Source organism: Lycorma delicatula, chromosome 9, assembly GCF_047948215.1.
Source record: "Lycorma delicatula isolate Av1 chromosome 9, ASM4794821v1, whole genome shotgun sequence".
Classification (NCBI taxonomy): Eukaryota; Metazoa; Arthropoda; class Insecta; order Hemiptera; family Fulgoridae; genus Lycorma; species Lycorma delicatula.
This window is the reverse complement of record NC_134463.1, coordinates 125,022,647-125,048,604: the sequence shown is the minus strand read 5'-3', so window position 1 is coordinate 125,048,604 and position 25,958 is coordinate 125,022,647. Positions and strand designations below refer to the sequence as shown.

The 25,958-nt window shown below is 30.2% G+C and overlaps 1 protein-coding gene across 2 annotated transcripts in view; it reads right to left on the bottom strand.

The window, feature by feature from the left end:
* Vps13 (vacuolar protein sorting 13C) overlaps window positions 1-25,958 on the bottom strand; it is a 286,208-nt gene that overhangs the window by 30,135 nt on the left and 230,115 nt on the right. For both annotated transcript variants that reach the window (XM_075374575.1, XM_075374576.1), the window contains 5 exons: window positions 23,403-23,548; window positions 13,122-13,227; window positions 8,553-8,788; window positions 6,216-6,375; window positions 4,270-4,486 (listed from right to left, as the gene is read on the bottom strand). In XM_075374575.1, the coding sequence (XP_075230690.1) occupies window positions 4,270-4,486; window positions 6,216-6,375; window positions 8,553-8,788; window positions 13,122-13,227; window positions 23,403-23,548 (865 nt within the window). The remainder of the gene's footprint in view (window positions 1-4,269; window positions 4,487-6,215; window positions 6,376-8,552; window positions 8,789-13,121; window positions 13,228-23,402; window positions 23,549-25,958) is intronic.

The following is a 25,958-nucleotide window of genomic DNA, read 5'->3' as shown; positions in this document are numbered from 1 at the left end:
TATCAAACCAAAGAGCAATTAAATCATTGGCAACAAAAAACAAATAAACGAAATGATGGTCTACTCCGACTTGGAAGATAATGTCCGACAATATTAGAAGAGTAATAAACTAAACGATAAGAATTTTTTGCAATTTATTAAAGATTGGGCATGTATGCCTCAGTGTATATGTTGTTCTTGTGAGGGTTTATTTTTGCCATCTGTAGTTAACTTTAATGCAGATAAAATTAAACTAGAAAATCCAAAAATAATACAATTCTAAATTATAATTTTTAATTAATATTAAATAATCAGATGTTTCACCAAATCTATTATATATACACATTTTTAAAAGTCCATAAAATTTTATTTCATAAAATAGAAATATTTTCCGATTTTCTTTTTTTTAAATCAGAAGTTATTAATGATTTTTTTTTAAAAACATTTGTAATCAAATAAAATTATTCTCATGATAGCTTTCCTATATTGATTATAAATTACAAAATCTAAAGCTAGTAAAAAATTGTTCATTGCGGAAACAGGCTTAGGAATAGTATTAAGTTAAAGTTGTCTGATTTATTGCAGAAAGAAAAATGAAAGAGAGATCAAATCAGAAAAAATATAGAGTTGTTACCAAGTGTTATTCACTGGAATAAAAATAAGTTAAAATTTTACTTCTGAACAAGACAGATAAGTTATTTCAAATTAACTGTATTGAACTGAAATTGCAATCCACTGTGAATCCTGGCTGGTTAGAAAGATTTTAAGAATGAATAATCTTGAAAAAGATTATTCAGAAGAATCAAGAAATCGTATCTCCTTGGTTGTGTTCTATTTGTCTATAATCCAAAAAAAAAAAAATAGTTGCATGTGAAAGGGTTTTTCAACTGTGATGGAACAGGAACATTTTTGCTAATATTTTGTAATATTTTTAATTATAAAAATAATTTAACATATACTAGATTGTACCTTTATGAAACAAGTGCATCTATATTAACTCAGTGACGCACCCATCTTGCACAAAATTTATGGTAGCCTAGCTTCTGTGAAACAATTTCAAACAATAAAGTCCGTAAAATTTGTGGGAAACATAGAGACAGCTTAGTTATTGTGAAACGGCGGTTTTCACGAATCTTTTCGACAACTTTGGAGACCAGATCGTCAGTCACAATGCTCGGACATCCACTCTTCTCTTTATCGTGAATGTTTGTTCGGCCATTTTTAAACTGAATGCACCACTTCCTGACAGAACTTTCACTCATTACGTTGTTCCCGTACACTTTACACAGTTCCTGATGAATTTCTATTGGTTTTAAGTTTTTTGTCAACAAAAAACAAATCACAGACCGCACCTCACATCTGGCGGGATTTTCGATTGCAGTACACATTTCAAATTTGTATATAAAAAAACGGGCAGTGCGAAAATGTTCCCGTTGTCATGGCTGTACATTGACTGAGGTGCCGAGCACGAGCACATCAATATATACGCGATTGGCGTGCGCCTGGCGGTGTCAGGTGGAAACGTTCCTTACTTTCTGAATATTCCTGAATAGTACTTGGGTTTATCTATTAAATATAAATTAATATATACATATATATATATATATATATATATATATATAGATGGAAAACACACACACACACACAAGCAATAGTTCTAAGTTTTTAAAATTCTGTTAATATCACATATTTCTTTAAATAATGTGGAATCACTCTTAATTAAAAGAATAACTATAAATCTTTTATCTATTATGGGTCCAATAATCTTGGGTCAGTACATCCATTTCTTTGAACTCTGTTCTGAACTAGTAAAAATTTTAAAATATTTTGAGTATTAATAGATATTATTGTACACTGTTATTAGTAAACATTAAAAATTATTCAAAAATAATTCAGTTTCTAAAAAGTGTAAAATAATGATTGCATGCAATATTTTTAAATTATGCAAAATTAAAAGTTGTAAGGGAAGCACAGTTAAAAAAGTGAATAGAAAGGACTAATGTATCAATCTCATAATAGTAGAATGTGAAAAGACCAGAAAAAATGGCGATTTTCATTCCACATCAAAGCTCACAAAGTCTGAAATTTGTTGTCTCAGATGTCAATGACTTTTTTTTTGTAGATTTTTAGGGGGAGTAGTTATATATATTTTTTCAATTTTCTGTAACTGTCAATTAAAAAGTACACAAAAAAAAAACACAAAATTGAGAAAGTTAAGTGACTCTTGAACAAATATTTACTAGGTCTTAAAATTTACAGGAAGAAATTTCATCAATCATAAAAGGTGAATTAGAAATTATAATGTTATCAAAAAAGGCCTTTACAATCGTCAAGTAAAAAATAAAAAATCTGTTTACAACTTTGTCTGTTCTGGTCACCAAAATACAAGCAAATGATGGATGAGTTCAAGTTAAAATATGTTGTTTTGGATGACTAAATAGTATAAGGATTGTATGGAAAGTAACACTTGGTGCATCTTTACTGTGCACTTCTATTCCTATTCAGCTGCTCTGAAGTCATGTGCTACTTTGTGCAAGTTTTCATTGCATTCTTTATAATTACATTGCTTTCTTTATACTTATGCAATTTCTGTGCACGCTTAAAATAAATAAGAAAATAGAGAATGGTGCCGCACAAGGGGTGAGATCTATGATAAATTTCTTAATAAGAAATATGTGACTGTATGATAATTACTGTAAAATTAAGGAAGTTTAATAAGCGTGCTGGACAAATCATCAATACAATGATGGTGTGAGAAACAAATTTTCATTTGTTTCTTGTTTTAAGAAAAATTTTTTTAAAAAGAAAATTTTTGAAAAATTGGAAATCCAGTCTACAACTCTGACCTGACTGCAGGTGTTATCTACTGTTGACCAAATTGAAAGAAGTTTTGGGAAGAAAGTGTTTTAAGAGTGACAGACATGAAAAAAAAATAACAGTAACTTCTCAATAAACAAATGGTGAAGTGGTAATACAAAAACTTGTCGGATTGTATGATAGGTGCTTAAATATTAACGGTTGAGTATGTAGAAAAGTAGCTTAAGGTTAGTTTAAGCTTATTTATGTAAATTTACATAAAAAAAGTTTTGAAATTGATGCCGAAAGCAGGATTAATTCAACCTCTCGGCAAGAATTCTTTTAATAATCAAAGGACCTGAAAAAAATATGGCAGCAAAAGCAAATCTGCAATGATCAATAATGAAACCTCTTGCGGTTATTTGATTACAAACAAGAGATTACCTCTGTCATCCTTTCAGACAAAATGAGGAATACAGTAAAAATGAAAATCACTTGATGAATGTGAAAATATATAATTAAAAAACTTTTTTGAATAATTTTAATTGGTTACTATTAATCATCATTTTCACTGTCATATTATTAGCTGGGAATGAATCAGGTATGCCTTATATAAAAGTAAGTTATACTATTTACCATCTAGCGATAAGATGATCCAGTTTTAACAAAAACAGGCTTCAAGAGAAAGATAACTTCTAAGCAGCATTTTTAAGCACATACAGATTTTTAAATTAAACTATCCGATTACATGTGCACTGTTATCATAGAAAAATTATTTTCATATGAACCCATATTTTCTCCATCATTAAAATCGGTATATCTATAACCAATATACTGAGGAATATGATAAAATCATAAAGATTAGAATCTATAAAATCAAAAGATTATTTCTGAAGTTTTTAAAAAATAAAATTTTTAAACAGCGTAAAAAATATTTGTTTATTTTTTAAATGGGTTATTTCATTTTAAATGAAAGCCATTAAAAGAGATGTTAAGTGAGCTATAGCAGAATCATCTAGCACCGATGGTTTCAGAGTAATGTACACATTTGTAATCGATAAACACACAAAAATTTTTGTTTGTCATTTTTGAAAATTGCTAAAAAAATAATAATTTACTAGACCAAAATTTTTTTTACTTTTAGTACATTTTACAGATATAATAGCTTATATTAATAAAACAATTATTAAATTTCAGAAAAGTAAAAAAAATTAGCCTACTGATTGATCTGACATGGAATAACTCGACAACTAATCGAATAACCTGACCAGGAAATGACCAGAAAGGGTGAGGAAATATTTGTATGAATGTATTAATTAAATGAGAGCATAATTAAGTAAAGTGACATTATAGATGAAAAAAAAAAAAATCGCTTTAGTAAGGGGTAATGCCAAAATATAATAAACTGTTATTAAAAATAACAATTAAAATAAGTACATTAAGCTCTTAAATGAAAAAAAAAAAAAACCGAACAAAAAACTTTAAAAAACCAACCATTTGCAAGAGAGACACTTTTTGGTGGAGGAACAGGTGCGAGTACAACAGGAAATACACAATCGTACATTTGATTATCAATTTGAAGTCTATTAACTTTAGCGTGAAGCTGCAGTTGATGTTTTGATGTTTTCATTTGTAGCCATAAACCGGTACTGTAAGTCCTTCTGATAATTCTAGAATGTGGTCGGATCATAAGGCCTTCTTCAAAGTCAACCTAAAAGTAAAAAAAAGAAAAAGAAAACAACAATATAATTAAGTAATAAAGAAAATTATTATTTTTTTTATTATAAATTTAAACATTTTGATGTGTGTGTGTGTATATGCATGATGAAGAAATCTTCATATTATACTTGAGGAATCTTTAAGGACAAGTGCTTGGTCTATGTTAGTATGCGCTATGCTCACTAACCCAGTCATGCGGTTGTGTACTGTCTGGTCTATTATTATTGGATGGTGGTGGGGTCAGCACATTGGTGGTTATTCATCATATGTTAGCACTTCATTTAAGTTTATAGGGTCTTGTTAAGCTTACCATTTAAAGTTACTTAATGTATTTTGTGAAATTTTCACATGTGTGATAATTCTTCCATTTTATAGAATTAACAATATTTTTTTATTGATTAATTAACCATGTCTTTCGATCTACTGTTTCAATCATACAATTAAATTTCATACATAATTTTAATTACTGGGATAAACAATTTATTTTTTTTTAGTTTGCGGAACAATTTCTTTACAAATTTGTTTTTGTTAATTTTTGGTTAAAATATATTAGAAAATAAAAGAATTACTGCTCATCAAACATTACAATGTATAAAGACATAGATGAGCAGTAATTCTACCTCGGGTGCCTGAGGTAATGTTGGTACTGCTAACTGCTAATAATACAATGAAGTGGATAATGTACCTGCGACAGAACATTGTAGCTAGCAAAAAACCCATTGGTTTGTTGCACTGATTTTGTCAATTTTGTGTTTTGTTTCTATGATCTGTAAATAGTACTTTTTAATACTCAAAATTTTTTTAATACTATCTTCTCATTCACGCTTATCTTCGCAATGTCTCAGCCAAGATCTAACTGCAGATTAGGATGAGAAGTTGGCTTTAAAAAGTTAAATATATAATAATCAATGTTTTTAATAACTGGAGAAAATCTAAATACATTACGCACTAACAGATTCAAGCTTGTACGTGGTATATAAAGTAATAACAGAATCAAATAAACTGGGAGAAAATGAAATTTCAATATACCCAGAAAATCTGGTTAAAAAATGAAGAACAAAGTTAACAACAACTTTCAAAGTTGTGCATTAAGTAATTTTGAGCACAATTTTCAAACATGGCATAAAAACAACAGACATTAAAGATGTTATTAGTGGTTTTACGAATAAGATCGCTTGCATCTGCAGATAAAATACATGCACAAAATTTTACAGAAGTATTTTGTAACTAACAGAAAACTAAAAATAATTGCAAACCTTTTATAAAAAAACGTGGTATTTTAAATTAGTAAACTATTTAAAACAGATTTAAAATTTACAGAAGGAAAGGAAGACCAATTATTTTTTCAAGAGTCATACATTCAGTTGAAACGTGTAAAACATTATGGTTAGACTGACGATTCTAATAACTACAAGAAGCATGTATATAAAGGGTATGTTAGATCTAAACAGCACTATCGACGCACTGGGCACATCAACAGTGCCATAGCAGATATCCCAAATGATCTTTTGTTTTTTAAATCGAACCAGAAGCAAGGAAAATACTGGAAGAAAAGGAATGCTGAGAACTAAATAAAATTGCTGGAAGTAAAGTTAATACCAAACCTTTTCACCTTGTTCACTTACGGTAAATTAAAATTTACTATTGTAACATAAAATTATAAAAGACACCCGATTAAAGTATAAATAAACAAACACATAGTTTTATCAAGTCCAGATTACTTCTATTTTATCATCGATACTCCTTCTGGCGATTCCAAGACCGAGCTGTTTTTCTTGCAGATAGCTCTGATAGGTTTCTTCAATCATTTCCATCTGGATGGTGGATAATGGTTTGAAACGAGTTTTTTTTTTTGGTGCCGTCTCCCAAATCACTCCAGAACTATAACAAAAAAAAAAAAAAAAAAAAAAAATATAATTTTTAATTGCAAACCAGAGAAATCTGAGATCCTGTAATTAAAAAGCTTTCTTAAAATGAGAATCTAGGTACAAATTCTTTAGTATGAGAGCAACATAATTAATTAACACTATCGATGTCGTTGGTTGTAAAACATAAGATGCAGTATATTATCCTTGTCTGGTGGCATATAAGCCTGTTTGACGATCCAGTGGTTGCAAACTCTATAATTTCTAGTACATTGTAGTCAAGTTTTTTGTTATTTTATATGCTATGAAAGATGGCATGACTCTATTCTTTCTAATATACGTATTGGTTTCTAGTGATCTTGCTTTATTCATTTCATTTCTTTTCAGGTTTTCCGTTTATTATTAACTGACTAAAATAACATAATCAGAAAAAAGGACAATATTTTTAATTTTCTGGTCAATTATTTATTAAAAATAATGTAATATAAAAAAAAAATAATGGTTATGTACATTTTTGCATCAGATAGAATTAAAAATCTATCTTAAATCATTAAATTTCTCATATGGTTAGAACTAAACGAGTTAAAATAGTGACACTATTAAAAACAATGAGTGAGAAAGAACAACAAAGTAAGGAGCTGTTGAAAATGCTACGGTAAAAGCCAACAATAAGGGAGATAGATTTATATCATGTTGTTGAATATGCTATGATGACATGATATTGCTAATTATTTTAGCAATATAATGCCTTCACATAACTAGTTGCATGCAAAATATAAAAAATGAGAAACTGATGTAAATAATCTTTTCATAATAATGGCAATGAAAATGATAAAAGAATTTTTAGAGTGATCTATTAAAATATTGAGAAAACTATATTATGACATTATACTGAGCCTTTTCTACCCTATTAAGTTTTTTTTTTCAGAAAATACAAAAAAACTTTAAAGAGCAAAGCTGTATTTATTAGTTACAGCTAAAAGTTTCATAAAAAAACACTTGAACTAACAAACATGATTTTTTTCTCTAGTTTTCAAGAAATGTCCTCGAACGTTTTGCGTTAATAGGTTCATTTATGCCTTCATATAGACAACTTTTTCATCATACACTTCACAAATTTGCCAATGAATATAAAGTGATTAAACATTTCCTGTGTTTACTAATCAAATAAGTGCCATATTTTATAATCGGCAGGATTCTTGATCGACCTTTCTAACATTCTAAATTACGTTTAATCAACTGTAAACAAACATCGCTATACTTACAATGGTGACTATCAAAAGCCAATGAATGAGTAAATGGCATGCATGCTCACAGCTACAACTGCAGCGCTAGTGTTAGTGGTAAATGGAAATGGCACCTACTTTTTGGATACACCTCGCCTATGTAAAATAAGTTATTTGAGATGTTGCGAATAAGTGTGTCAATCATCATTAGTTCTAGATGTTTTGTAAGATATGTTAAACTTAAGTCAATGAAGATCTTATACTTAAGAAAAACAACACAATAAAAATGATCATTTAATCATGGAATGCTATCCCGTGATACAGACAGAGGCATGGGTATTTTCATTAAGCATATTTTTGTATAAAATTCTAACTTAAGCTTCTCTAGATTAGCAGTACAGATCCTCATTTTATCCAATACACTCTATCTTTTGAAGGCTGTACCAAGAATATTTATTTACCAGAAAGCACTCATCGGTTTATAATTTTAACATTTTTTAAATTTATCCTACTGTATCACTGAATCTGTCTTTCTGAAATGCAGAACTTGCTCTTTCCAGATACATAATAATTAATATATAAAAACTAATTGTTGCTAAGCGGTAGAGTACAAAAAAACTCCAAAAAATATTAGAACATACTCTTGAATATGATTTATTGTAGGAAATATTGGCATGTGACAAAGTATTAAGGTTATTACTGTTGGTGGTGGTAGCTATGGTCATCAGTAAACAATGAGGAATAAAAAAGTATTTTAATGAAGGTTTTTGAATTAAATATCTTGGCAATAGCAACAAAGTTATAAAAGTTTTCCAGAAATAAATCATCTTTTTAAGATAATTAATAAAAGAAAACAGAAAACAACGGTTAGCACTAATCAACTGTGATTTTAAAGAAGTTAAATGGCTGGTAGAATAAAATTTAACAAAATTCTGATAAATAAGTATATTAAATAAAAGTTATTTACCTAGTGATTCCAAGGTAGAGTATTTCAGATTTACTTATATTGTCAACCAAGGATAATCCGACTCCATGTAAAGAAAATGTAAGATCTTGATCAAAAAATGTCATATCATCAGAACTTTGTGCCCCTTTAGCGATAGATGCGTCATTTGTAAATAAAAGTATGCTTTGCATACCGTCCAGAAATGAGACATAGTATGCTTTAATGTCTTGTTCTGCAACATAATCTCCTATGACATCCTAAAATTGTGAATGATTAAGTTTTAATAGTAAGCAGCTAAAATTATAATGATTTATTATAATTAATTACCTAAATAAAAAATAAGTTATAAAAAAAATAAAATTAATTGAATTTCTGATCTAAAGCAACTGAATAAAAAATTTTATCAAGAAATTATTTTGATATTAATTAAAAAAATGAGCAAACAAATTTTATAAATAGTACAATGAAGTAGAACTACAGTGTTCTCTGACAATTTGAATACTATTACTAATATAAAGATACCTTTTGCTAGTTATAAGCTACACAGTCTTCACTGATCTTCCTCATTTATCAAGCAAGATCAATTCTCTTAGTAAAAAACTGCTATTTATGATATACATCTGTTAAAAAATAATCCACCTTTTTTCTGGTGCTTACAGACATATTTTGAGATGTGCGATTTGCATCACAACATACCACTGGAACTAACAAATAATCCTGTTGTTTAGATCAAGGCTCCTGGAATAGACGGAATACCTGTAGAATTACTGCGCAGTGCAGGGGAGGAGGCGATTGATAGATTATACAAACTGGTGTGTAATATTTATGAAAAAGGGGAATTTCCGTCAGACTTCAAAAAAAGTGTTATAGTAATGATACCAAAGAAATCAGGGGCAGATAAATGTGAAGAATACAGAACAATTAGTTTAACTAGTCATGCATCAAAAATCTTAACTAGAATTCTATACAGAAGAATTGAGAGGAGAGTGGAGGAAGTGTTAGGAGAAGACCAATTTGGTTTCAGGAAAAGTATAGGGACACGGGAAGCAATTTTAGGCCTCAGATTAATAGTAGAAGGAAGATTAAAGAAAAACAAACCAACATACTTGGCGTTTATAGACCTAGAAAAGGCATTCGATAACGTAGACTGGAATAAAATGTTCAGCATTTTAAAAAAATTAGGGTTCAAATACAGAGATAGAAGAACAATTGCTAACATGTACAGGAACCAAACAGCAACAGTAGCAATTGAAGAACATAAGAAAGAAGCCATAATAAGAAAGGGAGTCCGACAAGGATGTTCTCTATCTCCGTTACTTTTTAATCTTTACATGGAACTAGCAGTTAATGATGTTAAAGAACAATTTAGATTCGGAGTAACAGTACAAGGTGAAAAGATAAAGATGCTACGATTTGCTGATGATATAGTAATTCTAGCCGAGAATAAAAAGGATTTAGAAGAAACAATGAACGGCATAGATGAAGTCCTACGCAAGAACTATTGCATGAAAATAAACAAGAACAAAACAAAAGTAATGAAATGTAGTAGAAATAACAAAGATGGACCACTGAATGTGAAAATAGGAGGAGAAAAGATTATGGAGGTAGAAGAATTTTGTTATTTGGGAAGTAGAATTACTAAAGATGGACGAAGCAGGAGCGATATAAAATGCCGAATAGCACAAGCTAAACGAGCCTTCAGTAAGAAATATAAGCTGTTTACATCAAAAATTAATTTAAATGTCAGGAAAAGATTTTTGAAAGTGTATGTTTGGAGTGTCGCTTTATATGGAAGTGAAACTTGGACAATCGGAGTATCTGAGAAGAAAAGGTTAGAAGCTTTTGAAATGTGGTGCTATAGGAGAATGTTAAAAATCAGATGGGTGGATAAAGTGACAAATGAGGAGGTATTGCGGCAAATAGATGAAGAAAGAACCATCTGGAAAAATATAGTTAAAAGAAGAGACAGACTTATAGGCCACATACTAAGGCATCCTGGAATAGTCGCTTTAATTTTGGAAGGACAGGTAGAAGGGAAAAATTGTGTAGGCAGGCCACGTTTGGAATATGTAAAACAAATTGTTAGGGATGTAGGATGTAGAGGGTATACTGAAATGAAACGACTAGCACTAGATAGGGAATCTTGGAGAGCTGCATCAAACCAGTCAAGTGACTGAAGACAAAAAAAAAAAAAAAAAAAAAAAGTTTAGATCACCACTTAAATTTCAATTAAAAAAATGTTCATATGTTAGATAACATTTTTAATATTTTCATGTTTGTATAATACTTAATTATATATTCATCAACACAAAGTTAAATATTTCATGTCCAACTGGTTTCCTTATAGTGGAATGACAAAAGTTCCTTTTTTAATTTTTACTTCACTTACTTTTGGTAATTTCTGTCTTATGAACAAGAATCTTTGACTGTCCTTAATAGTTTTTACAAATTTTTTTATTAATACCAGTTTGATGTGAAGGGGTGATAAAAATATTTTTCCTGGTTAACTAGAGGCTCATAAATAATTTTTTTTTTACCAGGAGTTAAGTTTTCACATTTCTTCCACTGTTTTACAATATAATGTTGATACATAGCTTGGCTGTCCCGTTCCAACTATGCTTTTTACCATCTACTTTCTCAATAACAGTTTTCTTAATATCACGTTTCTTTAATATTAATTCCAGAACAGATCGGAACAGAAGGATATTTATTACTATCAAATAGCAGAACTGCTTTTAAGTTATACTTGCACGAATCAATGAAAAAATGCTACTCCTCAGATTCTCATCAACTTTCTCTAATTGTAACAAGCTCATCAATATTTTTTCAGTAAACTAAGTAATTTTCTTCAGCAAAGTATTAGAAAAATCTTTCTATCAGTTTTGATACCTGAAATTTTCATATTTTTTAATAGTAAATTCCATCTTTGCAATCTTTGAGTCTAAAAGTTCAGTTTGATTTTTTGATAAGTTACAATGATAATCTCTTACAGTCATTTAGCTCACTTTCTGATATAAGATAAGGCTCATTGGATTGTAATTCTGTCCGATTCATGATTGTCTTCTTTCATAATGTCTGCTACTTCATCAATGTTTTCAGGTAACTGGAACAGATTCACTATGAGGTGCAGATCTGAGTGGAAATGACAATGAAGGTAGATTAAAGTGTGTTTAGACTTCTCAGAAATTCCAGAGATTGATTAAACAGAAATAAGAATCGGTTAAGTGATCTTTTGGTTCATGGTAAACCATAGGGGCACCAAATAGCAAGGCCTTTTGCATATCTTTTAGCCATCCTAAGGTGATCGCACAGTTACTACATATTACGTGTTGTCCATGTCTTCTCCTTATCACCGATTTTACAGTCGAAGAACAATTTATAAGCTTTTTAATTAAAGGTGTAATGTTTTTCTTATGTGATTTTTAAAGTGAATTAACCACATATGTAACAAAAACTGTCAGAACCATTTACTCACTGATGATGTGTTATGAGACGTCACTGTTCACTAACTTAATACAGTTATCACAATGACTTAAGAGATTATACTATTAAAAGCAGTAAGCCTATGTTATTTTGAATCATTCAAGTACACTTCAATAGAGAGGAATGATGTCATGATAAGTGATGCTTGTGTTATGACTTAAGTTACTATTTCATAGTTAACAAAAATTATGTTTATCAGAGCAACTAATATAGCATAACAATTTTTGAACAGGATTATCTGATCAGCAACAACGGGGAATATACAATAGCACTGGTAGAATTATGAAGCATTTAGTTCAGTACTGACTACAACACATTTTTAGATTATAATAAATTGACATAGTAAAAGTAATTGACAATTTTAAAATAAGTGGTAATAATTTTACATATATTAAAAATTGATGACCCTGAGTAAAACAGTAAACTACATTCCTTATAACCTGATAGTTCCAGAATACCTGAAACACTTCAGGGAGCAGTGAACTAGTATTTGAAAAGTGTGAAGTATGGATAAAATGTCAGCAGCCGAAGAGACGATTAAATGGTTTCTGTGGATTAATGAAGTTAAACAATATTAGGTGCAGCAAATTATCCATTAGGCATGCATGCTACTGTTGGCATTTACTGACTGCAGCAGTTGATGCCACTAAAAAAAATAGTAATTATGAGATGACTTATGCTTCTTAATTGGAGATTAGTGAGCAGTGACAGTGATATCAAAAGTGGTACCTTCAAAATTATCTAACATCATGCTAAGTGTTTTATTACAGTATTACAGTACAGGTGACAAATAATTTATTCGTTTATCCTTTTGGTAACCGTACTTCATTCGATGAACAAGAAATAAAATTTTACCACAAAAGATCAGCATTTGATCAACTGGATGTTTACGGAAATCAGTCTTATAATTTTTTTAGATAGTTATACTTGTTATGTAACAAATCATTAAAAAATTCTTTGATTTAACAGACAATCATGCTAACATCTATGACAAGAGGCAGTCATTAAACAAAATTAATATCAGAATAACGTAATTAATAAAAAAAAAAAAAAGATATATTAAACCAAGATAGAACTGTAATAATAGTAAAATTAATAAAAACATACCATACGAAGATCACTTGAATATTTTCCATCCCCCCATGTAATCTGTTTATTGTCCCTTACAGTTGACCAACAAAACAATTTTTTATGTTTAGAAGGAAGAGTAAATCTGAAATCAAAATTGCCCATTTCATACACACATATCCACTGAAGAATTAAGAAAACGTATTAATAAGAGGCCGTTTTTACAAAAACAAATTGATGGGAACTTCATCACCACTAGATTCACGATTCATTTTGAACAAATATTCAAATCAGGGAAACGACCTTGTCTGCTAGAGTTACTGTCCAAGGATTATCTTTCCTATCTAAGAGCCACACAAAAGCCAAACTAGCAGCCAAGGTGTCCACCCGGTAAAGTCTATCTCCTGTTTCTGTTACTAATCAATGAACTAGCTTCAGGGGTACTATACTTATCACACTTACAAGGGACTTAATCTGTTTACGGGTTGAATCAACAAACAGGATGAATCAAATTTGTTATTTCTAAATAACGTAACAGAAAATTACCACCGATCAAATAAAAATCAACATCATCTGATATCTATAACGGTACTTGAATTTTGATTTAGGTTGCAAGAGAGGAAGATCTAATTCTTCCAGACAAGTCAGCCGCTATGTGTCAGAGGGGCATAGAGGATTAGGGTTCGCTTATTTATGCGGTAGGTAGACAGTTCACGACCCAATAATATTTTAATGCTAATTGCTCCTTAATATTGCCTTCTGGCCGCCGAACTGAACTCAGATTAAATAACATATCCTGGCCCAGTAATAAGAAGTATATCAAACTGCAACCCTGAACAGAGTATCCTCTGCAGGTTCATTGTCCTTTTTACTTTCCTTATCTTTTATTCCCTTTTCACCAGTAAATACCATTAAAGTCGGGTTGGCCATCTCGGTTCCACTATCTTTTGGCAGCCAGCAGGAACTGTCCTTTGTTGAAGATCGGTCGGGTAGTGGCCTTGTCTACTAGTATTACTGCCCAAAGATTCTCTTTCCTATCTAAGAGTTGCACAAAAGCAAACTAGCAGCCAAGGCATCTACCCGGTAAAGCCTGACTCCCGCTTTCGTTCCTAATCAATGAAATAGCTACAGGGGTACTATATTTATCACACTTACAAAGGACAGAACCTGTTTACGGGATGAGTCAACAAAGCTGCAATAGATTTCTGTAACATTCAGGATATCATGAAAAATCAATCGATTAACCTCAGCCATAATAGGGACCAAAGTTAGGATAACATCTGGATTCACTCACGGTATATGAAATATATAGTAGAGTTCATGATAGGAACGTGATGGTTTCTGAGAGCTGTATAGATAACATCAGTCAGTGTAATTCTATATTTTGTAATCATTATAATATATACCCACAATCATCTGTTTAAGTAAATGAAATCGTCAGTAAGTGGAAATACATTATCACTATCAGATTTTATTAACTAAAAGTTGAAGGAAGATAATAATTATTTTGAGTTTGTTCAAACTCAGTAAGGTTTTCAATACTGTACAGATTTTCCATAAACCTACTCTGTAATTTGAGATGAGATTATATTATATCATGCCGATGTAATCTTTTATATTAAAATATTGCATTAGTTACTCCCGTGCTTGGTTATTTAATAATTAGTATTTACATTTTAAAATATAAAAAAATTTAGAAGTAAAATATATATCTATGAAATGTTCTATAATAAATTCTAAGTCATCGAGAAAACAAATAAAATCTACCATGCCATACAAAGAATCTGACTGAACTATGTGTGTAATTTATTTTTGTACTATTGTATTTTATAAAAATCAAAATTGAATAGACAGACATCATATATTAAAAATTACAAATATATTGGAACGCTTAAACATTAATAAAGAATGAAATGAGTCAAACTAAATAGACTCATAACGGACCTTTTGCTACCTTCTTCAAAAAATCACCCCCTTCTTCACCGTTGCTAAATCAAATGAATAATGAAACAAAGAATAGGCTTTTTTTATTAATAAATTCACCTACTCGATTGATATTATTTAGAAGGAATTAAATATTAAAGCAGCTCCAAAAAACTGATTAAACTGTTTATTATTTTTCTATTTATAGAGGTTTTACTTTACAAATAGAAAGGAAAACAGAAAAACTGAATAATCAAGCTTTTGGAGTTAATGAGGTTCAAGTTACAGGTTGTCTGTATTTGATATTTTTTACTCAAAATTTAATTAAAATATGTTGACAGTAGTATGTAATTTTAATAATAAGGCAGCAGTTTTACCGATCCCAAATAAGTCCATGAACTGATAAATTAAATGCCTATATTAATACATAGTACGTAAAAGTTTAATAATACATACACATTAATAAGTAGAATTAAAAATATTTATATTAATACGTAGTATTATACTAAACCATGTTATTTACAAAGTACGAGTAGATCTTAAATTATTTTGAAAGAAGGAAACAGGCTAAAATAATATAGTAGGTGATCGTATCAATATATTAAGCGTTTTAAAATTGGACAATAAACTATTTAAAAATTAATAAACATAGAAAAATGTAAATTATGATCAATAACTTTGTAGTAACATTTTAACAGTAAAAACATATTTCCTGTTTCTGCACAAAAGGTCTTCTGGTGACAAGAGATGGACTGATGTTAAAGGCCAGGGAAATTGCCAGGAATAATGGTCTTCAATTTAAATACCCGTAGAAGATGTGAGAAATTCATGAAAAGGAAATGTCTGTCATCACTTCGCAGAACCTACATTTGCCAGAAGTTACCATTAGATTACTAGCATAAATTAGAGCGATATCCATGTTACATAATCGATCTAGAATTAAAGAAATAATACTGTCTCAGTCAAATCGGTAATGCTAATAAAGTTGCTGTGTTTTTTAATATGCCACCAAATTACACTATAAGTGCAAAACAAAGGTTCTGTGATGCTGTAATCATTGGAGCTCAACAGAACGCCTGGATGATGAGCAATCTAATGCAAGATCAGTTAGGATGTGTATGGGAATGTAGACCGGGTGGACTTCTGAAACTAAACAGTATGTTAGTGTTGGATGCTTTTTGTTGTCATTTGTCATTTTGTCAAAATTAAAACAAAACTGACAAATGGAAAATGCAATTTAGTTGTATGTAATTCCTGGAACTATGACAAGTCAATTACAACCACTGGGTTGGTCAGGGATAATAAATCTTTTAAAGATCATATTCATGCACAATACAATCAGCAGTCGACTGAAAACAATCATCCCCTTACACCATGTGACAAAATTAAACAAGCGTCAACAGCTATGATTGTAGAATGGTTGTTTAAGCTTGAAATGATTTGCCATCAGATGGTTCTGAAGACGATGTTCTTTGGAATCACAGTGACGCAAATGAATTTAACTCAGATGATTCAACAACATAAAAAGCTAATGAGACACACTGTTTACTCGTGAAAATTGTTGTGATCAGTGATAAAATACTGTGCTTATAAAGCTAAATACGAACATAGATAACTACATTTACGTTTGACAAACTATAATACAAAATATAGTGTTAAGTGCTTTCGATTTAAATGTATTACAGCACATACGGATTAATCAATACATTGCTGAAAGTAGCTACTATTTAACTTTTTATATTCATTTTTCAAATTAGGATGAGCTTAATGAAAAATACTGATATATATATACATATATAAAATACTTATATGATTTACCATAATTTATAATAAATAAATGATACAGTATTTTAATATTTCTATTGCATAATTTATTTTTTCCAGAAATTATCTACTAAATTTAGGGTGCATCTTCAATTCGATGGTGTCTTAAATTTGAAGAACTATGGTATATGAATATATTTAATATTTCAATACCAATTAATAACTAAACAATACTAAATTAAAAGAAAAACTCAATTTATTTTGTAAAAAAATGCAAATGGTTGTTCTTTCAGGAATGCTAATGATATTTACACTTTATTTTAATATGTACTTGGTATATCAATTTCAATAAAGGATAAATTAATTAAAGGCTGTAAGCAGCCTTATAACAAATTTATTTATCACTATGATTTTACAATAAAGTACTGATTAAAATTGAAAAAAATTCTTAGAAATGGAGAACGGCAGACTAAGATGAGTAAACCTCTTTCTAGGTAGACTATCTATGCCAGTTGGATTTCTGAATAGTTGAAATTAAATGAAGTTATTTTTTAATTTTGTTATTCAGTTTTACTCATATCTCAGTTATGCAATTATTTTTCCATTCTACACTAATGCAAACAGTTAATTTTTATGCAAAAAAAACAAATTCCAAACAAAATATTGGTAAGACATAAGACAGTCACAAATAATTTTAGTGAAACTACTGTTACCATGAGCGCCAAGATAGTCCTCAAATTAAAAAAAAAATTAAGTATTTGCAAAAATACAAATGAATTTTCTTAATAAATGACAATATTTATGATGATCATTATGATGTTAGTGCTGAGACTTGGAAAAAAATAATTGAAAAATTAACAGAATAAACTAATAAATGAGTAAATGTAGTTTACTCCAGTTTTATGAATTTTACACCTTAAAAAATCTTTTTCCTCACCAATCTGGTTTATATGTTTTCCAATCTCATAAATCTTCTTTTTTTTTAATATCCAATGTTTTGAAAAATTGCTGTCACTGTCACTTCAATATAATTTAAAGTCACTTTCACTTTAAAATATAATTTATTTTATGCTTGGTGATGTGAGGATAATAGAAAATTGTTTTGTGTACATACGAGATGCACTTTCTGTACAGAATAACATAACTTCTTTTAAAATAATAGTAAATAATTTCAGTCAGATATTTAAAAAAAATTATATCACTATCTTCACAATAATATGATTATATGACCTAAGGTAAGTCCCTTGCACCAAGTCTGTCTTCAATTCTTCTATTCCCAGCTAAAACTCTGAGTTTCTAATAGTTCCAATTTCTCTTTACATTCTTCTCTTGGCCAGTCTATTTTTTTTATATTGGTCCATTTAATCTTCTTCAATCGATTGAAGAAAATTAAAATATAGGCATACAGAAGATTTCAAATTCGGACATGGAGGAAATTCCCTTTCTTTTTCCATTTTCAGAGTCCATGTTTCAGAAACATACAGAGTAGTACATTTCACAAGATATTTCTTCAATTCTAGTTCTAATTAAATAATAACTAACTGCCCCTTAGGTATTGCTGCTTTTGTTTTATTTTATTTTCACTTTTGCAATTTTCAGTTAGTATGATACTTAAATATTTATGTTTTGCTTAATTAATTTTTCTTTCTTTTGGTAGATATTCATCGGTTTAATCAATTAACGGATTGTAACCATCTAATTTTAAATATAAATAAAAGTTCTATGTGCTTCTCAGGTAGATGTCCACTGCTGATCACCTAGTTAGCATTCCCATAACAATAATGGTAGCATTTTTGTTGACTGCAAAGTACAATTTTTAGGTGTTTTGTTAGATGATACGTTTTTATGAGATGACCAATTTAATTTTATTTATAAAAAAATTAAATCAAACCATTATGCTTTGAAATGTAAATCGATTATTAAACTTCTCTGATATCAATATTAAATATTTTTTATGTGTATATATTCTCATCTAAAATATAATGTTACATATGGAGGTGATTTCAAAAAGTTGAAATGAGTTTTCAGAATAAGAAACTGGGACTGTAAGATTTCTATATGGTGCCGGTAAATACTATTTATATAGACAGATTTTCAGAAAATTAAAAATTCTGACATAAATGAACAACCTTTTTAACACTAAAGAAAAATAATTTATTCCTAAATGATTACAGGATTTGTGTTTTATAAAAAACAAATGAAAAAGATCATTTTAGTTTTATACAGCAAACTACTTTGGCCTACTTGAAAAGACTATATATTTTTTAGTCATTGAGGAAAATTAAAAAAAAAAGAAATTCTTTCTATCAGTCTTGAACGTTATTGTTCCACCAATTTTCAACATTCATCAATTATATCATATATCAAAAGCCTATATTCTTTGCCTTATTTTTCTTTCTTATTACCTACCTTTTATTTTGGTAAACTGGTTTTAATATATTATTTATATTATCCATTCTACTTTTATTTCAATTTCTGCCTACAAGGGTTGTTTGGAAAGTTCTTGGCCTGATAAAGAAAACAAAATTTTCAAATTTTTTAAGGCAATTACCTTGCAGTTTAATGAATTTGGTCAATGACTTTCTGATTTTTTAACACCCTCATTATAATGCGATTGGTACAACTCTGAAAATTAAACAGTTATCTCAGCTCTGACATCTACATTTGAAGTAAAATTTCATCCAGCGAGCCATTTCTTCAGGTTAATAACCTGAAGATATGGATTATTAATATTATTTCAAACCTGGCTTGGTAAGAATCAAGATTTGGTTCTAAGAGGCTGGGAACCAAATCTGGCAAATACAATGCAAGTGAAAGCATTTTGAAATGTAGGTTATGGAATTTTGCAGGAACAACACGAGATGTGTATGCAAGTGCATTATTGTGGTGAAAAAACACATTCTTTCAGCCAGACATTTAGCCTGAATAGTACTATTCAGTCAGTCCAGTAGTAAAGCATAATACTCCCCAGCATTGGTCCTGCCTTTTTCCAGGTAGTCCATGAGCACCAGACCACAAGAATTCCAAAAAAACCATACACATGACTTTTCCTGTAGATGATCTGTTTGGTCTCTGGTGAGTAATGGTGAATCCAAGTTTCATCTACTGTTAGAAAACATTGAAGAAACTCAGCAGAATCATGGTTAAATAAGTTTAAACATTCTTAACAAGTGTTCAGTCCAATGGGTTTTCAACTGTTAACAAACTCACATCCATCAAGCAGAAACGTTTTTCATATTCAAAACATCATGTAAAATGCAATGTATCAAGATATTTGCATTATCAGAAAGCTTGAGTATCTTCAGTCGATGATCATTTAATACAACATTATGGATTTTTGTAACAATGTCATCAATCGTAGTGGTTTTTGATCTTGAGTATTCATATCTTGAATGGATATACAACATTTAATTCAGCAGGCCTCTTTTTACTGTTCAAATTGAAAGGAAGAATCCTTAAAAAAGGATCTAGCTATTTTTGTATATCACTCGGGGTTAAATTTTTTAAAACAAAGTACTATATAACAGCTCACCCTTCAATTTTATCCATTTTCCAAAAAATGGTCAAAACTTGGTTGCTTTTTCTCGATCATCACAAGCAAGTGCATTATTGTGGTGAAAAAACACATTCTTTCAGCCAGACATTTAGCCTGAATAGTACTATTCAGTCAGTCCAGTAGTAAAGCATAATACTCCCCAGCATTGGTCCTGCCTTTTTCCAGGTAGTCCATGAGCACCAGACCACAAGAATTCCAAAAAACCATACACATGACTTTTCCTGTAGATGATCTGTTTGGTCTCTGGTGAGTAATGGTGAATCCAAGTTTCATCTACTGTTAGAAAACATTGAAGAAACTCAGCAGAATCATGGTTAAATAAGTTTAAACATTCTTAACAAGTGTTCAGTCCAATGGGTTTTCAACTGTTAACAAACTCACATCCATCAAGCAGAAACGTTTTTCATATTCAAAACATCATGTAAAATGCAATGTATCAAGATATTTGCATTATCAGAAAGCTTGAGTATCTTCAGTCGATGATCATTTAATACAACATTATGGATTTTTGTAACAATGTCATCAATCGTAGTGGTTTTTGATCTTGAGTATTCATATCTTGAATGGATATACAACATTTAATTCAGCAGGCCTCTTTTTACTGTTCAAATTGAAAGGAAGAATCCTTAAAAAAGGATCTAGCTATTTTTGTATATCACTCGGGGTTAAATTTTTTAAAACAAAGTACTATATAACAGCTCACCCTTCAATTTTATCCATTTTCCAAAAAATGGTCAAAACTTGGTTGCTTTTTCTCGATCATCACAAACAAGTAAAGAAATGCACGCATCTAAACTTCATGGCATGCCATCTAAAGGATCATATTTGAAAATATCATAACATTTGGTTATACTTGTGACATCTCTGTGTTAGGCTGAGAACTTTCTGAATGACCTTAGTTCTTATCTTATTTATATTAATATTTAATAAACCATCATTTTCCTTCAGTCAATTTATTACATGTTTTATTCATATTATTTTTAAAATAATCTTTCCTAACAATCTCCCAACACTATTTGGTATTTCTTCTAATTCATTTTTGTTCTAGCTCAAAAGTAATTTATGAAGTCTGTCCATAGGAGGTGTTGCCTTTGGGTAATATCAGCCTAAAGGATGGTTTTAAGAGAAGTGGTGGAGGTCCTAGCTGGACTGCCACTCATAGACCTCATCATTAACCAACTCTGTACGGTAGAGGAACCGGGCCCGCTGCCTACAGATGAAAAGAAGTGCCAGATCCAGGACAAGACGACATAAATGTGGCAGAAGCGATGGGATTGGACCACGAATGACAGATGGACACACCAACTTATAGGTGACATCAAGGGGTGGTGTCGTAGAAGTCATGGCTTCTTAGGATAAGAACTAACACAGTTCATGGCGAATCATGGAGGCTTCCGATCATACCTGTATCGATTTTGATGACCACACTGACACCTGCCCGGAATGCGAAGAGGAGGAGACCCTCTTACACATCTTTTTTGTATACCCTAGATTTGTTGATGCACGAAATGAAATTCTGGGCAGACTGAACCGAAAATGTATGTCTTCCCTTGACGAAACACAAAGGATATTTCTGCAGGACAAGGCACATTGGAGGGCAGTGGAAGATTACACCAAAACTGTCATGCGAATGTTACACGTTGATGAAGAGACCTGAAACAGAGCACAGCAACAGAGGGGCATGTGTTAGGACAAGCTCTCAGCTGAGTGCTTAGGAGGCCCCCCCCTGTGCATGTGGGGGCTGTCTGAGTGCAAAAAGGCTGAGGGAACTCCTTTCATGCAACTAATGGTGACTAAAAAAATCCTGCCTCACGGAGAATGGGTGATATTTTGGTTGAGACGATAATTTTTTATGTTATCTACACTTTAATATAATTTGTATGTTGCATTCTTTTCATAGTCGCTACATTTTATTATGATCTTGCTGTGTTTTGTTCAGTGACTTTGAGATGTCTTCCGTATAATTTTGCGATCTCTGTTGTATATGAATGATCTGACTGACACTTCCCGTTGATGTGTTATGCTAGTGTATTATGTTATTTAGATTTATTACATTATCTAGTTTTCTTTGTTCTGGAACCTTGTTGTGATCATCCAGACAGGATGATTGTGGGAGTTTGTACAAATGATGACCTCTGAAAGGGGCTGATTTGACAAGTTTTGAAGTTTTTGATGTATTGTCTGCAATTATGTGCTTGCTCATGTGGTGTTTGATGTGAACTAGTCTGAGTTTTACTTTGTTAGATTTATTATATATATGTTTTGTTTTGATTTTATTTGATCATGATTTATATTGCCTGTTGTTGGATGCGATTTCTTGGCATAATTTTGTTGCTGTGTATTGTTTGTGATGTATTGCACTGTGGTGTATGAATGTGTGAGTAGGCATATCACCACCCTTACTGAAGTAATGCTTCTTTAAGCAATTCCAGGAAGGCTGGGTAGCCAAGGATGTAGGTTTAGCCGGTAGTGTGCAAGTACACATGTGCATTTACTACTCTTGTGGAACCTGTTAGTGACCCCGACACTGCCATTTCGCATCTGTAAAATGAATTCCCCACCCCTACAAAAAAAACCATCAGAAAATATTGCCTTCTCTTTCTTCATGGGATTGTTCTCTACTTTCAAAATTTTTTTTCCAATTCTTTTATTGACCAATTAAAAAGCTTAAAGAGCAATGAATACAGACTTTATCTTGACAGCATATTATATTTCTATATTTTAGTTGACCTTTTTTTGACACTTATTCTTTTTTACATACGTAATTTATTTTTCTCTCAGTATACATTACAGCCCCATATTCCTTAACATTTTTAATACTCTTAATAATTTCAACTTTACTTTATATTTTCTCAAGATGGTTGAAGGGAATATCATATTAAAATTAAAAAATTAGTTCAAGCCAATAAGAAAAATTTCTCTCTCTCTTTATATATACATAAACAAACAGTATACATCCCAAACTATTTTCTTTTCCATAACTCTCTCTCAGTGAGGCAAGAAATGCAAATGGATCCCTATGAGCTTTCCATAAGTACTCATGAAAATGAATGTAGCAAAATGTAGTCACTTTTTACCTGGCATCAGTGTTCTTCTCACACATCACAATATCATGAGAAGTATAATTAATAAGCAATGCAGGTGCTAAAGTTTGCTTAAAATCACTAAATGATATATACACAGCACCTTCAGTCATCTGAATTTCTACACTGATTCCACCATACTGAAAAAGACAACAATAATAATTACACAACTAATAGAGAAAAAATATCCAGGTCATTTGTACAAAGAATATTTAAAAAAAGAAAAGAAAAAAGCTAATGAGGAAATGGGCATTAATTCACATCACGTATTACAAAGTAGCAAACTTACTGAGCTGTAGTAAAATGATATGATTTTACTAATACTCCTTATGAAATGCTCTGATGTAAATAGAAATTTATTTATTCCTAATTATGAACTGTAAGCTTTCTAACAATATATTTCTCTTAGTCTCATCTTTCCTGTCCATTCAAAGAAAGAGCATAATTTGACTGAGACTCAGAAATAATCTTTTTCAAAGTTTTGAAAATCCAAACCTTGGCATTTGTTTTGGTGACAACTTTTCTTAAAATAGTTTAATCACTGATACTTTAAAAAATTGTCACGTTAAATCAAAGAATATAAATTGTTATATCAAATGTATCTGAAACTTACAGAAAAAAAAATGATTCAAAAATCAACAATAACACTGATAAGACAAAAAAAATTTTTTAATGTTTCTCTAAGTGTGATTCCATTTCTTGAATTGCTTCTTTGTGTACATTACAGATCTCTAAATACAATTTACAGATCTTTAGTTTTTAATTTTTCAATTTCTATCACCCTTAGTTTTAAAAAAATTACACTTCAACAAAACTTAAAGGAAAATATAGTTAAAATCTGTAAAATTTATAATTTTGCATGGTCATACCTGTTAGAATGATTTTGTTGATGTCTTTCTTTTATAAATAGCCTCAGGTACATCCTGAATTAATGTCCAACAGTAATCGGCTAGCATGTTATTATTCCATTTCCCGTGTTTTCATGTAGTCAATATTCTCCTTGTTGCAGCAGATCATATTATTTTGCTAGTTCTACAAATAAAACTAGGCCTAATGAAGAATTTTTTAAAAGCATTAGATAAAGATGGAGATGGCTTTAAATATTTAACTGAGGTTTTTCCACAATTAAGTGAAGCCAAATAAAAAGAGGTAATATTCATCAGGCCACAATAAGAAAATTAATTTGTGAAAATACATTTGACAGCAGCAAACTGAATCCTAAAGAACTAGCAGCATGGAAGTCATTCAAAGATATTACTGGTTTTCTTAGAAACAAAAAAGCTGATATACACAATCAGCTTATAAATGAACTCTTAGTGAACTACAAAACTTTAGGCTGCAGAATGTCATGAAAAATTCATTTTTTACATGATCGTTTGGATTTTTTCCCTTTAAACTTGGGTGATGGCAGCGACAAACAAGGAGAAAGGTTCCACGAAGATATATTGCAGACGGAACGTTATCAAGGCAAATGGGATGAATCTATGATGAGTGACTACTGCTGAATTATAAAAAGAGAAGACTTCACTGAACACAAACGTAAAATAAGAAAAAAGAAATTAAGATACATGTAAATATCTGCAAAATAAAGGTAAGAATTTTAATTGTAATTATTGTTATTATTTTTGTATTCTATTATTTAAGAAGTTTTTTAATATTTTAAAGGGTCATAACTAAAAATCTGAAGGTGATGAAGAAAAACTGATTTCAGTTTAAGATTCAGCAAAAAAAATACATTCTAATTCACCTTACTTTTATCTCAGTTCAATATTTTTATTTTTTTGATGACCTGTGTATTTAATCGATCGGCCTAGTTTCTCTAGCAATAATTTTATTCCAGAGACTTCCTTCATTCCAGCTTCTTCTTTGAGCCAATTCATTTTGAAATTTAAACCATAACAAATATTTCAAAATCCCTCCTCTATTCTTTGCCATTCTGAGTTCCCTAAAATCCATGTTCTCCTACAAAGCACTTAACAGATTAAAAATAAATTCTTTTAGTTCCAAAATCAAAATCCAGTTACCAAAATTTTTGATAATAAATTTATTTCCCAGTTGAAATCTCTTTTTATTTACGCTAACTTTTTGATTTCTTGGCTATATAATCCTTAACTTTATAATATTAATTTCTAATGAAAATTGTTTTTTAATCTTATTACCTTAATCTAACATTATCTTCCTTTCAGATATAATGAATTACAATTATTTTACTTTTATTTTCTACTTCTAAAGTTACTTAAACTTTCTTAATGTTTACATTAATGTAACATGTACTCACACACATGCTAAAGTTCTTATGTTTTTCTAAAAGCTGTCTAATAATAACTTTTACACATAATTTTAGTATATTTTGTTTCATAAATAAAAGTTATCAAAATACTGTATTAAGAAGTATAGAGCTATAAAATACCAGCTACAAATAATACATTTTTTATCAACAATCATTGTACATCAAACTACTTTATTTTAATGCAATTAGTTTTTAATAATAGTTCTCAGATTATGAAATAATATGACAAAAACCTCTACGATATTAGCTAAATCATTTAT